General features: G+C 43.3%; 1 protein-coding gene across 1 annotated transcript in view; it reads left to right on the top strand.

Moving 5' to 3' along the window:
- Positions 1-14306, top strand: part of PRKDC (protein kinase, DNA-activated, catalytic subunit) — a 144685-nt gene that overhangs the window by 73376 nt on the left and 57003 nt on the right. The window contains exons 44-53 of the mRNA XM_026659498.2: positions 1448-1599; positions 2328-2459; positions 3025-3136; positions 4201-4325; positions 4727-4876; positions 5372-5545; positions 10291-10389; positions 12281-12491; positions 13085-13274; positions 13884-14099. Of these exons, the coding sequence (XP_026515283.1) occupies positions 1448-1599; positions 2328-2459; positions 3025-3136; positions 4201-4325; positions 4727-4876; positions 5372-5545; positions 10291-10389; positions 12281-12491; positions 13085-13274; positions 13884-14099 (1561 nt within the window). The remainder of the gene's footprint in view (positions 1-1447; positions 1600-2327; positions 2460-3024; positions 3137-4200; positions 4326-4726; positions 4877-5371; positions 5546-10290; positions 10390-12280; positions 12492-13084; positions 13275-13883; positions 14100-14306) is intronic.

Below are 14306 nucleotides of genomic sequence, written 5' to 3'. Positions count from 1 at the left end.
TACCACATCTACTGCTTCCCCCCATCCACAAGGCTTGTTACCCTTTCAAAAAAAGCTATTAGGTTGGTTTGACATGATTTGTTCTTGTCAAATCCATGCTGACAGTTGCTTATCACCTTATTATCTTCTAGGTGTTTGCAAATTAATTGCATAATTATTTGCTCCATTATCTTTCCGGATACTGAAGTTAAGATGATTGGTCTGTAATTCCCCAGGTTGTCCTTATTCCCCTTTTTATAGATTGGCACTATATTTGCCCTTTTCCAGTCCTCTGGAATCTCTCCCATCTTCCATGACTTTTCAAAGATAATTGCTAGTGGCTCAGATATCTCCTCAGTCCGCTCCTTGAGTATTCTAGGATGTATTTAATCAGGCCCTGGTGGCTTGAAGACATCTAGCTTGTCTGAGTAATTTTTAACTTGTTCTTTCCCTGTTTTAATGGGATGATGTACTTGATTATTTTATCGATCTTTCCTCAGTGCTGCTTTAATCATTAACCACTGTAAATAACTAGATCAGTTTAATAAGAAGCAAGTTTTAGTTCATTAATGAAATCAGTCTCTCTGGCAACACTGTAAGTAACTTTTTGAGCATGGGATCCTCCAGGTTCTTTCTTATTGGTCCACTAATGGACACCTCAAGTTGTGGAATGCGCACAAGTCCACAACATACCTGAGAAATGTATTAATGGACTCAAAAATCTACACCCTGTCATGTTGTCTTGTAATATTTAGACCGATGATAGAAGTTAGTGCCACCTTCATACTTCCTTTTCCCAAAAGAATTATCAGTACTGGTATAACTTACTAGTGCCTTTTGTAATAAGATGCCAGGATAGTTACTCTGTGTCACTCTGAAGCCTAGAATGTCTTTTGAGTCCGTGTGAAGCAATGGAAGCAGTCATTAGCATGGCTTAGAGCACTTTTTATTCAGAATATCACCACATTCAATCATCACTGGGATTCGGGGGTCTGTTACACAGAGAATTTAAAAATTGGATGCTATCTTTTCCATTCCAAGAGTCCTAGACCATTGTGATATCATACATCACCACCATTACTCTACAGCTAATTTGCATGGAACAGTTTCATTGGTTGTCATGAGGGATACTGCACATATGGTGGATTAGTTGGCCCAACTGCTATAGTTCAAAGGCTTTCACCTGTTTTCATAACAAGATGGCAGGGCTCTCCTACATAAAGCTACCAACGTTCTAGTGAATTCTGAGCTTGACTTCCCTACAAACTTATATTGCTGAACATGACTTATCCTTGTGTACACTGATTGCAAACTCATAGTCAACATTGTGTTAGCTAACTTGAGAATTCACAATCATATTTTAAACATTAAACCAGTGGAGAATAAAAATGTTCTATGCATTCAGATTAAGAACAAAAATATTGTTTTATACAGAATTACCATGTTGCTTTTTGTTCTTTCATGTTAGGGGAATATTAAAGATGAGATACTGGCTAACAGATTACTTGAATTCTTGATGAAGAATGTATTTCATCAGAAGAGAGCAGTGTTCAGACACAACTTGGAAATTATAAAGACAGTTGTGGAGTGCTGGAAGGATTGTCTCTCCATACCGTACAGGTAGTATTTCTTGGTATAAAAAGAATGTAGGGAAAATGTGACCTGAGCTCTGCAGAGGTGAAAGGGTTAGCCCAGTGGTTTTCAAACTGTAACACAAACAACTTGCAGGTGGTGTGAGGATCTGGTCCTTTCACAGGCACTAGTGAGGCATCTGTGAGGCTTCAAGTGGTAATGCTTCTGGCTAACAGTAGCTCAATCCAGGATTGTACATGGATTTTAGTGGCTTTTTGACCAACTAACCATTTTTTAAAAACAAATCCTCTTATTGCTCTAGCCAGCTGCACACTCTCTCTCTCTCTCTCTCTCTCTTTGTGGTAAATTCACCTGCATTTCTGTCAGTTGTCGACACCAAAATTGCAGAGGCAGCAACATACACAACTCATGCTGCAAAGAATCCTGGATAAATAAGAATTACAATGGGCTGTATGCAATGAGAGAGCAGAAGGCAGGAGAAACTACTGAGAGGATTTTTTGTCTGTTTTTGCACCATTGAGTTAGCAGCTGGTGTTTAGTTGTTGAGGACAGAACACAGAAATCAAAGAATGAAAGTTTTTTGTGGGGGATATAATTTCTGGGAATTTGCAAACATTTTATACTGTATGCGTTCCCAATAAAGTATTGTTCATGTAGCCACAGTCACTTTCACCAGATTTGTACTGTCTTTAGCAAGTACTCTGTCACATGCACCTTTATTTATTTATTTATTTATTTACATCCTTGTGCTGCAGGTTAATATTCGAACAATTTTCTGGTGGAGATCCTAATACAAAGGATAACTCAGTGGGAATTCAGTTGCTTGGTATTGTTCTTGCTAACAACTTGTCTCCCCATGACCCAAAGTGTGAAATAGACAGCGTGAGGTGAGAAGCATGTCTATTCGGGGAGTTAATTTTTTATTATAAACCTTACAATAAGCTGACCAAGAAGGATGTTGGCGCCATGGGGGTGGGATTTGGAATGCTCACCTCTTGGACCTTCTTGTCTCTTTCTGGCCCCACCACCGCCCCTACACTCCTATGTCGAGCAGGTTGCTACAGCTAACTCTGAAGCTGTACCTTACTTTAGGAAGTGAACTGGCGGGGGTGTAGATATATCTGTACTGGGCCCTATTGTGACCACTGCTTTTACAGTTGTTGAGCTCTTTGGCACACAGTGGAGTCAAGAGTAGCGAAATAGGTATTTGTGGCACTCCAGATCCCATTGGATCCAAAAATTCAAAGGGGAAGTGTTGTGACCCTCTGAAACCTTCATGGCTATGGGGTGTTAGTGTAATAGCGCCACAAAGACTGCAATTAAGACTATGAATGTGAATGCATGAAATGGAGAGGGGCAAAGAATATTTTTAGAGTTTCTGAGATGTCTGATTTTAATGGAAAATCAAATACTAGGGTGAATGGATCACAGATGATTTCCTTTGTATGCTAGGTACTTTCAGGATTTGGCCAATAACATGTCCTTAATAAGGTATAAGGAAGTTTATGCAGCTGCAGCAGAAGTGCTGGGACTTATTCTTCGATACATGGCTGAGAAGGAAAATGTGAGTGTAAGAATAATGATAAAAGACACAATGTATTAAAGACTGTTTCATCTATAAGTCTAAACTGAATACCCAGTTCCAGCTTCAGAATGAGGGAATATTAAATTTAATGAGGCCTCCCCAGAAGTTAGGCAGTAGCAGAGGATGCTACCACATGAGGATCAGAATTCAAGACTAGATCAGCACAAGCTGGGCACACTTTGCCTCAATTCTTATGAACCTTTTGTCTTGACCGTGGCAGTGAATGGATCTGGGGGAGCTGTGTTCACCTCTTTTCTGCCAGTGGGACTGACACAATAGAAATTTTTCAAATATGAGGGAAGGTGAATAAATGTTAAAGTTAGGGATTCTCAGGGCTCTATTTGCTAGAAGTTTGTTAAGAACCTGAAAATAGGGACTTAGAATGAAAATGCTTCCTCAGCTGTTGCTCTTGGACTGTAATTGTGGCACTCCTGTAAAGTAGGTTTGTAGCTGTCTTCTCTGTCCAGTACATTCCATTTTGTTCATCCTTTCTCATTCTCTAGGGTGCATGATGAATATTGTTGAACCCTTGCCCTCTTCTCATTTTCAGTCTTATCCATTCCTCCTTTCCTAAAAAAAAAATTGTAATTCTGAATGAGTAAGCAGGTGTGGTGGTGGTTAATATTCTGCGTGTACCTTGTATTTCTTTGCAGATAATGTTAATTTAATAGAAAATGGCTGTGTATAGTAGTATTGTACAGCATTTTACTGGAAACCTGCCACACACAATCAGGAGTTACTTAGTGTTTGAAATAGGAATATCATGTGACTTTTTTCTTTCTATATTTAAGCTGTTGGTCTCTGCACAATTAATGGAAACTTATAAATGGTTAGACAGCAGCTCTGTTAAAACAGACAAGCTGTATTTCATCCAGGCATGTTGTACTACTGCTGTGAATTGTCATAAATGTCAAGATTAAGCCAGTGAAATTTCACTGTAACTAAAAATATCCCCCATGTAATAGTACTGTTACGTAATTTGAGTGTTCCTGAGTTTCTGGTGTTGGCATTTGTTTAATGATAAAATGTTTCTGATCTTTCAGATATTTGAGGGTCCAGTTTATGACTGTGTCATAAAACAGATAAAACAGCATCAAAGCACCAAAGAGGACAAGTTTATTGTGTGCTTAAATAAAGTGGCAAAGAACTTTCCTCCTCTTGCTGACAGGTATAGTAAGATCATATGATACCCTGTATACAGAAAACTCATTATCTAATAGAACAGTGGTCCCCAAACTGTGGGGTGCGCCTCCCCTAGAGGGGGCGGAGGAACATTCAGGTCAGGGCTTGGGCCAGACTCGATAGGGGGCAGGGAAGGACCACCGCCCAGCTACAGTTCCACTCCGGCTGCAGCTCTTCCCTCATTCTCTTTCCTCCACCATACCCAGTTCAGCCCCCAGCTCCACCTTCAGCCCAAGCTCCTCTGCTGAGCCAAGTGTGCAGTAATGGAGAGGCATGTGGACAGATTCCATTACTTGTAACGGGGGACACAACAGGAAAAGTTTGGGCACCACTGTAATAGAATATAACTTCTTATTTTTTGCTCTATGGACTCCTTGTCATGTAAAGGTTTATGAATGCAGTATTCTTCTTGATACCAAAACTTCATGGTGTTCTGAAAACATACTGTCTGGAGGTGGTGATGTACCGTGCAGAGGAGATAATTGATCTCTACTTACAATTAAAGAGTAAAGATTTCATCCAAGTCATGAGTCACAGGTAAGTGGGCACATGACCAGTGCATGATCATCATAGCAACCTGGGCTCATAGTCTGAATTTTGCATCATTGTCTTTTTCTAATAATGATGCAAGTTTTACATTCCACGTGCATTTACAGTTCCAGTTTTTTTCTTGAGCCTGGTTCTCTTCTTTGAGCAAATGTAGATTAGAAAATCTGGCAGGTTTTTTCTACTTCTCCTATTTAAGTTGAAAACTATGCTTACTGTAGCTTTTTTCCTTAGCAATATGGTGAAATCCTGGTCCTACTAAGATCAATGGCAAAACTCCCATTAACTTCAGTGGGGCCAGGATTTCACCCTTAATATGTATTCAGTTTGGTTAGACTGATTTTTTTTTCCAGTTAAACACAGAAATAGGAACTAAAAACATTTTTATGCAATATAAAATTGCTAAATATTACTTTAATGTTCAGCTGTATGTGTAACTGTAAATAGAATAATGAAACAAATGCAGTTGCTTTTTATCTCCTTTAGAGATGATGAAAGACAGAGGGTGTGTTTGGATATCATATACAAAATGTTGCCTAAGCTGAAACCCCTAGAACTAAGAGAACTTCTTCCTGGAGTAACAGGGTTCATCTCTCACCCTTCTCCGGTATGTCGGGAGCGCATGTATGACATCCTGATGTGGATTTATGATAACTACAGGTATGGATTCAGTTGCAAGTAGTGTCTTCCAACTGGATAAGAGCAATTATATAAAAGTGATCTGAATAGTTACTTTCCCTATGTAAAAAGTGAGGGAATGGTGTTATCACAGCATGGGAAGCAGAAACCTTTGAGTTCTAATTTCCTTCCTGATACAGGCTTGGAAATCTCACTTAAACCTTTCTATCTTCATTTCCCTGTCTGTTAAATGGGGATGATAATTGTGTACTACTTCTAGTGATGGTCCCTATTGTATTCCACAGTGGGTTTACCCATGCACCTGGAGCCAGAGAATTTGAAAGTAGCATCCATTGGTCTGTGCATGCACCCTGGCTCAGCTCTGGTCTCTCATGGAGGGAATAAAGGACAGGGCAGACTGACCATCTCTCTAGTTCCTTCTCACCTCTGCCTGGTCTGGGTTGGAACCTCCAGTGTCCGTAGTTTTGGTTTCGTCCTACGAGATAAGATTTAGATTTAGCGTTGTAAATAGTTTTAACAGCTTGTGCAGTTTAGTGTTTTGTAGATTTCTTAGTGTTCAGATTTAGTCTCTTCAGAGGAACCCTTCCCTGTTTCAGTACTGGACTGTGCCCAGGTCTCCAAGCTTCATACACTGCACTTGCTGCCCGCAATCCTTTTTGATTAGCGACGACTACCAGCGCTGCCTGTATGCCTTGGGGAAGCCTGCATCGCAGTGAGTTGCAGTATCTGCTGATCATTCCTCAGCCTTACCCAAGAAGGCCAGGAACTTCATCTCCAGAAACAGCTCATGAGGAGGCCATAAGACCTCAGGCGGACTCAGGCCAGGGAACCATCCCCGAACATTGGCCTGATTCAGGAAGCAGCGTGTCTCCTGGTGCGAAGTCCAACTCTGGTGCAGGAGCGTCTAGCCTCACAGACGCCCCAGTGGGATCTTGTCAGGAATCGAGGAAGCACTCTCATAAGTAGGCCCCTACCAAATTCACAGTCCATTTTGGTCAATTTCACAGTCATAGGATTTTTAAAAATATAAATTTCATGATTTTAGCTATTTAAATCTGAAATTTCACGGTGTTGTAACTCCCAAAAGGGAGTTATAGGATGGGGGGGTTGCGGTACTTCTAACCTTACTTCTGCTCTGCTGCTGGCGGCGGCACTGTCTTCAGAGCTGGACAGCGAGAGTGTGGTGGCTGCTGGCTGAGAGCCCAGCTCTGAAGCCAGAGCCGCTGCCAGCAGCAGTGCAGAAATTAGTATGGTATAAGGGTATGGTATTACCCTTACTTCTGCACTGGGCCCTCAGTCAGCAGCCGTCACACTCTGGCTGTCCAGCTCTGAAGGCAGCAGCGCAGAAGTAAGGGTAGCATGGTATGGTATTGCCACCCTTACTTCGCTGCTGCTGGCGGGCGCTGCCTTCAGAGCTGGTGCCTGGCTAACAGCTGCCGCTCTCCAGCTGCCCAGATCTGAAGGCAGCTCAGAAGTAAGGGTGGCAATACTGCAACCCCCGTAAAATAACCTTGTGACCCCTCTTCCGTCCCCCCCCCCCATTTGAGAAATGCTGGTCTCCCCTGTGAAATCTGTATAGTATAGGGTAAAAGAACACAAAAGATCAGATTTCACCGGTGGGGGTGGGGGAGAAACGGGGAGAGGGGAGACCAGATTTCATGATGCATGATGCGTTTTTCAGGGCCATGAATTTGGTTGGGCCCTACTCATAAGCATGAGATTAAGTCTTTCTCTAAATCCACTTCAGGGAGGTCGGATTCAACTCTGAGCAAACCCATCGCTTTGGCCCGGGAGTACTTAGGATATCCTAAGTCCCAGAGACAGGACAAGAAAGCCCATAATCATAGGGCTACATCGGTACCAGACCACGATCAGTTGGTACCATCATCCTTGGCACCTCCCAAAACCCGAGATCAACTGGCACTGACCAAAAGATAGCACTGAACAAAAGACACTTCCACTCTAGGGCCAACCTCTGCTCCCTGGGGATATACACACCTGCCCCCTTAGAAGAAGTTTCATTGCCAGTCATTTAGACCTAGACATGTGGTTCAACAATTTCCCACCAGAGGCCCCATGAATGACCACACAAGAGGCAGAGGGTTCAAAAGTAAGTCCCTCTTCCCTGCACAGAGTGCAACAGGCTCTGCATCTCAGACTCAGTCCCTGGCTAGACATTATTTTTGACAGGCATTTGAGAGTCGTGAACCACTAAGCCTGACATCTCCCAACCCCCACATACCATATGGGGGTTGTCTAGCACTCATTTTCAACACCTGGAGTGCAATAACCGACAAGCCAGGTGCTGAACATCATCCATTCTGGCTATATGATAGTTTGCGTTCCCACCTCCTCCAAAAAACCCTCCCTGCCTCTCTTCAGGGGCCACTCTCATGACTATATTCTCAAACAAGAGATAGACTCCCTATTGGAGCAAGGAGCGATAGAACACACCCTCCTCAATGCCAAAGGAGTGGGTTTTACTCAACATACTTCCTGGTACCCAAAAAGAAGAGTGGTAGCAGACCAATCCTCAGCCTCTGCCATCTCAACCACTTCATTCGCAAACTCAGGTTTCTCATGGTCACGTTGTGATCTATATAATCCCATCTCTAGAAAAGGACACCTGGTTTCCTTCTTGATATGAAGGATGCCTACTTTCATGTAGATATTCATTCCACTCACAGAAGCTTCCTCAGATTCATGGTGGGCTCTGATCATTTTCAGTACAGAGTATTCCTTTCAGCATAGCTACTGTCCCCACAGTCTTTACCAAGTTATTCTTGATAAACAGCTCACATCTTGTGGTCTCATTGCCTTCCCTTACTTCGACAACTGGCTCCTTGTTGCCAAGTCCCTCCAGGAGTCCTATGCATCAACTTCTATGATGCTGCGCCTCCTCTCCTCACTGGGAGTCAGCATAAATGCCGAAAAGTCTGTTCTCACTAACACACAGTCTCTGGACTTCAACGGGGCCACCTTGAATTCTATCACTGCAAGAATGTACTTGCCCAAGGATAGGATCCAGACCATGCATAATATCATCATTTGCAAGACTCCACCTTCATTGCCTTCAAACGTGGCTGCAGTCGGTATATTCTCCAAACTGCCATTCCAGGAACCTCATGGTGAGGTTCCCACCAAAATAATGTCTTCCCTGCTATTGTGGATAAATCCCCATCTGGTACGTATGGGCATCTCTTTCCTCCCTTCCTCACCAGACAGGACCATTATTACAGCTGCATTCTTGTTCGGTTGGGGAGGCCACATGAACAGCCACAAAGCACAAGCTACCTGGACATCTTGAGAGCCCAGAAGTTCCAAGCCGTCCTTTCTTCCATTGCTGTGGAAGGATGCGAGTCCTTTCTTCCATTGCTGTTCACTCAGTGGACAAGATCAAGCACCCCGATCTGTGTCCATTACACCTCAGGGCTTGGTATTTAGATGGGCATCATCCTTAGAATGTTCATGCTTTGCAGCCATAACATAGGGACCTTCACTCAGAAGAAGAAGAAGAAGAAGAAGAGGAAGTTACTGACCTGTAACTGAAAGTTCTTGGAGATGAGTGGGTCCCTATCTGTACTTCACTACCCGCCCTCCTCCTCCTCTGCTTTGGATCTTCTCTTATTTACAGAGAGAGGGTCTGTCTTCCGTGCTCCAGGGATGGGGGAGGGGGGGGTGAGTGGAGCAGGATGGGGGGAGGAGAAGCTACGCTTGGGGCAGGACAGGGAGCCACTGGTATCTCTAGGGTTGCCAACTTTCTGACTGCAGAAAACCGAACACCCTTGCTATGCCCCCACCACGCCCCTTCTGAGGCTCCACCCCTGCTCACTTCATTCCCCCCCACTCTGTCGCTCGCTCTCCCCCACCCTTGCTCATTTTCACCGGGCCGGGTCAGGAGGTTGAGGTGCGGGCTCTGGGGTTGGGGAGGGGGCTCAGGGCTGGGGCAGAGGGTTCGGAGTGTGGGAGAGGGTGCTGGCTCTGGGAGGGAGTTTGGGTGTGGGAAGGGGGCTCAGGGCTGGGAAGGCAGTTGGGGTGTGGGAGGAGGTGCAGGGTGCGGGCTCCGGCCTGGCAGCGCTTACCTCGAATGGCTCCCCGGAAGCGGCCGGCGTGTCCCCGCGGCTCCTAAGTGGATGGGGCCAGGGAGCTCTGCATGCTGTCCCTGCCCGCAGGCACCGCCCCCGCAGCTCCCACTGGCTGCGATTCCCAGTCAATGGGAACTGCAGAGCCGGTGCTTGGGGTGGGGGGAAATGCTCGGAGCCCCCTGGCCGCCCCTGTGCCTAGGAGCTTCAGGGACATACTGGCCGCGCCTAGCCAGGGCAAGTATGGAGCCTGCCTTAGCCCTGATGTGCTGCCGACTGGACTTTTAACGGGCCAGTCAACAATGCTGATGGGAGCCACCAGGGTCCGTTTTCAACTAGGCATTCCTGGGTGGTGCTCCCTCCTCACCCCCCCGGAGGGCTGGCCCGGGCCCACCGCACTCCCCTGGACGTTCCTCTGTGCCCCTCTGAGGGGTGTGCCCCACAGTTTGGGGACCATTGCTATAGAGCCTTGTCTCTGCGAGGGTTTTGCATGGGGTAGCTAACATGCTTTAGTTATCTCTCTTTAAAACAAACAGCAAACCATCATTATTTTGGGACAGTGAAAACATAGCATGTATGAGCCAAGTGCACTGCTATCAGGTTTATTTTGCCCCTGTTTGTTCCTTTTGTTGCAAGTTGCATGAGAGAGAAATCTATAAGACTTTCTTTTTCATTTTATATCAGGGATCCAGAAAGCCAAGCAGAGGAGGAATCTCAGGAAGTGTTCAAACTAGCAAAAGAAATGCTGCTTCAGGGACTGATGGATGAAAACTCCGGACTACAGTGAGTCGACACACTGAGTGTTGTGATGGATCAGCTGAGATGCTAAAGTCTTACAAAACAAAACCGTATTCAAGACTTTTTTTTTTTTTTTAGGGGGTTTTAAGGCTATTAAGATATGTTAAGTAGTAAATGCAATAGTGACACCTCGCTCAAAAATGTCACGTTTGTTTCTGGTGGTGGTGATCTTGTTTTTCCTTAATTGGAAGACCTAGCTTTCCCTATTTCAAAGTTTCCGGTTACGTTTCAGGAAGAGGCTAGGGCATGCTATTAATCATGCTTATTATGGTAGTGCCTAAGGGCCAATCAAGCATAAGGCCCCATTGTGCAAACTGTACAAACACAAAGTAGGAGATGGTCCCTGCCCTGAAGAGCTTACGGTCTAAATAGACAAGAGAGAGACACGAGGTGGGGGAAGGGGTAGAACACATGTGATAGTGGCAAAAGTCATGTTAGTTCCACAATTATTTTTGGGGAGTGTGGGTTAAACTAGGAGGGGATATGCTAAATGGAAAGAAAAGGAAAGGGAGGTGAGGGGGACAGGGCAGGGGAAATGAGAGTATGATGGGCAGGTATGGAGTGAAGCTGAGGTGAAGAGGCTGTGAGGATGTAGGGGCAGGGAGAGGGCTAGAGAAAATCATTACAGGGCAGAAAAAGTTTGAGAACACTCTGCAGTTTTGACTGGAATGTCCAGAAGTCTCTGCTTTGGCTGCTGCTGCTTCTGCTCCTGCCAGGTGGAGCCTCTGGCTGGCTTCTCTCTGCAGTTCTCTCCCAAAGGCACATGGTGGAAAGGCAGAGAGGCACCATCTGGGTTCTAGTGCCCCCTGACTGGGCAGGGTCTCCACTGGACATTTCTGAGACCGGGGCATGCTGGGGGGGAGAGATGGCTCTGCCTGGGCTACATTTTATCCCAACCCCAGTGCAGCAGTCCCAGCTTTGGCTGCTTCTGGTCTTACCTGGTGATGCAATGTCACTAACAGTGATCAATTTGGCAAGTAAAGACAATATTATAAACTTTTTAAAGTACAGTAGAACCCTGTTTATCCGATTTAATTGGGATTGGGGCCAGATCAGATAATCAAAACTCTGGATAAAACTGGACAATGGGAAAATATGCTGCAGCGCCATCTGGTGGCCCCAGGAGAGATCACCTGCTTCTGGCCCTGAAGTCCTGGTTGTTAGGTAAATATAGAGAGCTGGTTAAGGGAGGGTTGGATAAACAGAGTTCTACTGTATAAAATTAAGAAAAGATTAATATTTTAAGAAGTGTGTGTATCCTATTCTCTTGCATTACATTTAGCTGAAATAATGAGAATTTGAAAAAATGTTGAGGGATTGGTTCAAAGCCTATTAAGTCAGTGAGAGCCCTAAATCAGTAAGTCTCTTCAGTTTATATTAGACTTAATCCTCTGTTAATATAACACAGTCCCTATGACAACACCTAAAGTTTTGATCTATAAACAGATGTAAGAAATTAGGTCCAGTTTTGGAAGATAGTTTCATTATTAACTTTTATAATGAAGCACAATAGGAAAAAAGGTGTTTATATATCTGTGCCCACAATCTCTCTTTTGTTTGCATGGAAATGATTTCATAATCATGAGTAAAATGCAAATTTATGAAGTATAAAAATCCTTGTGACCTTAGTAAGGTTTTTAATACCATTTAGATGAAATACAGATTGGATGGGTGGAGAGTGGGAAATGAGATGATTAACATAAACCAGTGTGGAATTGTTGGGGTAAAGAAATTAGTGGATATATAGTCCTAATCCTCCTTGTATATTTTTGCTATTCACTAGTTTAAAAAAAATTGAAGTTTTTGAGCCAAGCGTTGTGTAAGGTTATAGTGTCCCATTTGTAGGTGTTCAAGTATGTTTGTCCTCTCTTTACAGATTGATTGTTAGAAATTTTTGGAGTGATGAAACTAGGTTGCCTACAAATACCCTCGATCGTATGTTGGCTTTATTAAATTCCTTATACTCTACCAAGATAGAAACCCAATATTTGAGTTTAGCAACGAATTTTCTGCTTGAAATGACCAGCAAGAGCCCAGATTATTCCAGAAAAATGTTTGAGCATCCACTTTCTGAATGCAGATTTCAGGTGAATTGTAATATTTGTGTAATGCTATAGAACTATGCAGCAGTGTCCAGTTATCAATGTAGCAATCACCTTAAGAGTTAAATAGAGCTGAAGTAATGAAGGAGACTGTTGAACGTGTGCTGCGTGCTACGTCAGTAACAGCTGAGGCAGTCATGGGTTATTCAAATTCTTAGGCGTTTGATATTTATTTTGGGTGGATAACTTCACATTTTTAACGTGAACTTTTATTTTAAAAAAGTGAAGGTAAGAACTTACTTATAACTGAAGTGGTAATTACATATGATGTATGCTGATTGTCAGAGATCCTTTTGTTAGGCTATGTGTTGTGTGCTAATTAAATAAATAAAAAGGGCACCTATAGCTTGGAAAGATAACTGAATAAAAAAAGAATAAAGTTGGGGGTTCAAGTGTTGTTATAGCAGAATTGATACTAAATGACTGCTTCGTATTTGAACAAGGATCATGCAGTCGTCACATGGTTCTGTATGTTTAGGAGACCAGTCAGCATATGTTACATACTAGTCATTTTATCTCAATGGTGGAAAAAAGTTTCAGTTCCCTGTGCTCTTATTAAGACCTTTTTGCATGCTTAGGACTTCGCTATTGATTCTAACTGGCGTTACCGAAGTACTGTTCTCACACCAATGTTTGTGGAGACCCAAGCTACCCAAAGTGCCAAGAGGAATCGGTCACAAGAAGGATCCCTTTCAACTCCGGGGTCACTAGGTGGTCAAGTGAGGGCTACCCAACAGCAGTACGAATTTACACCTACACAGAATGTCAGTAAGTACAGATCAGCATGTTCTGAAACTCTCCTGTTCCCCAAAGGAATAATTCTTCTTTCCTTATTCCTTTTGTGTAGGCTTTTTTTTTTTTTTTTTTTTTTAAAGCAAAGGTATAAGTATATACTTAGTATATCATTTTTATGAAAACATCTAAACGCTCTGGCCAGCTGTTAATTGAAGTATGTTACTTATTTGTTCCAATTCCAAAATAGTAAGCCCTGCACACTTAGTTTCCTTTGGTCTTGTTTTTTAAGCCTCATGTCCAATTAAAAAGATTGGCCTCCCAGCTGAACATTTTACTTCCTATTGATCTATTTAGGCACAAAACTGCAGCATTCATTAGATAATAATTGGACTCTTCTTCTTTGCTTATGAGCAACATACTTCAAGTGGCACGTGACCAGGATTCATCAGTAAATTTGGTCCACTGGTTGGATCATTAGCTTGCCTGGACTGGGTACTGATGGGAACCAGGATGTGAATGCTGATTTCCCCCCATAATTGGATTATAAATATGGGAACTGTGCCCTTTTTGGAAGGAAATTTTGTGCATGTTTTTACTTAAATGAAGTCACATGCTGATATTTTATTTTTCTGCTTTTTACAGATGGGAGAAGCTCTTTTAACTGGCTAACAGGAAGCAGCATTGACACATTGGCAGAGTATACGGTCCCTTCATCTTCTGAATCATTGTCCTCATCCATGCTGTTTGTTAGCAAGCGGAGTGAGAAATCACAGAGGGCAACCTTAAAACCATTGGGACCCAATTTTGGGAAGAAAAGGTTGGGTTTGCCAGGAGACGAGGTGGACAGCAAAGCTAAAGGTATCAATACTTTATTGATGCAGTGCCAATGTAATATATATCTATATATTTATTTATTTTTGGTTAAAGAAAAACTGACTCTGTATGCTAGTGACATGGGTGGCAGGCAGGGCCGGTGCTACCATTAAGGCGAACTAGGGCGTCAAGATTTGGGGGCGCCAAAAAGCGGTGCCCCCAATTTTTTTTTTTTTTTTTTTTTTTTTTTCT

This window comes from Terrapene carolina, unplaced genomic scaffold (genome assembly GCF_002925995.2).
Source record: "Terrapene carolina triunguis isolate 2854851 unplaced genomic scaffold, T_m_triunguis-2.0 Scaffold58, whole genome shotgun sequence".
NCBI lineage: Eukaryota > Metazoa > Chordata > Testudines > Emydidae > Terrapene > Terrapene triunguis.
Note: the sequence above shows the minus strand (reverse complement) of the source record. Positions and strands in the feature narration are given on the sequence as shown.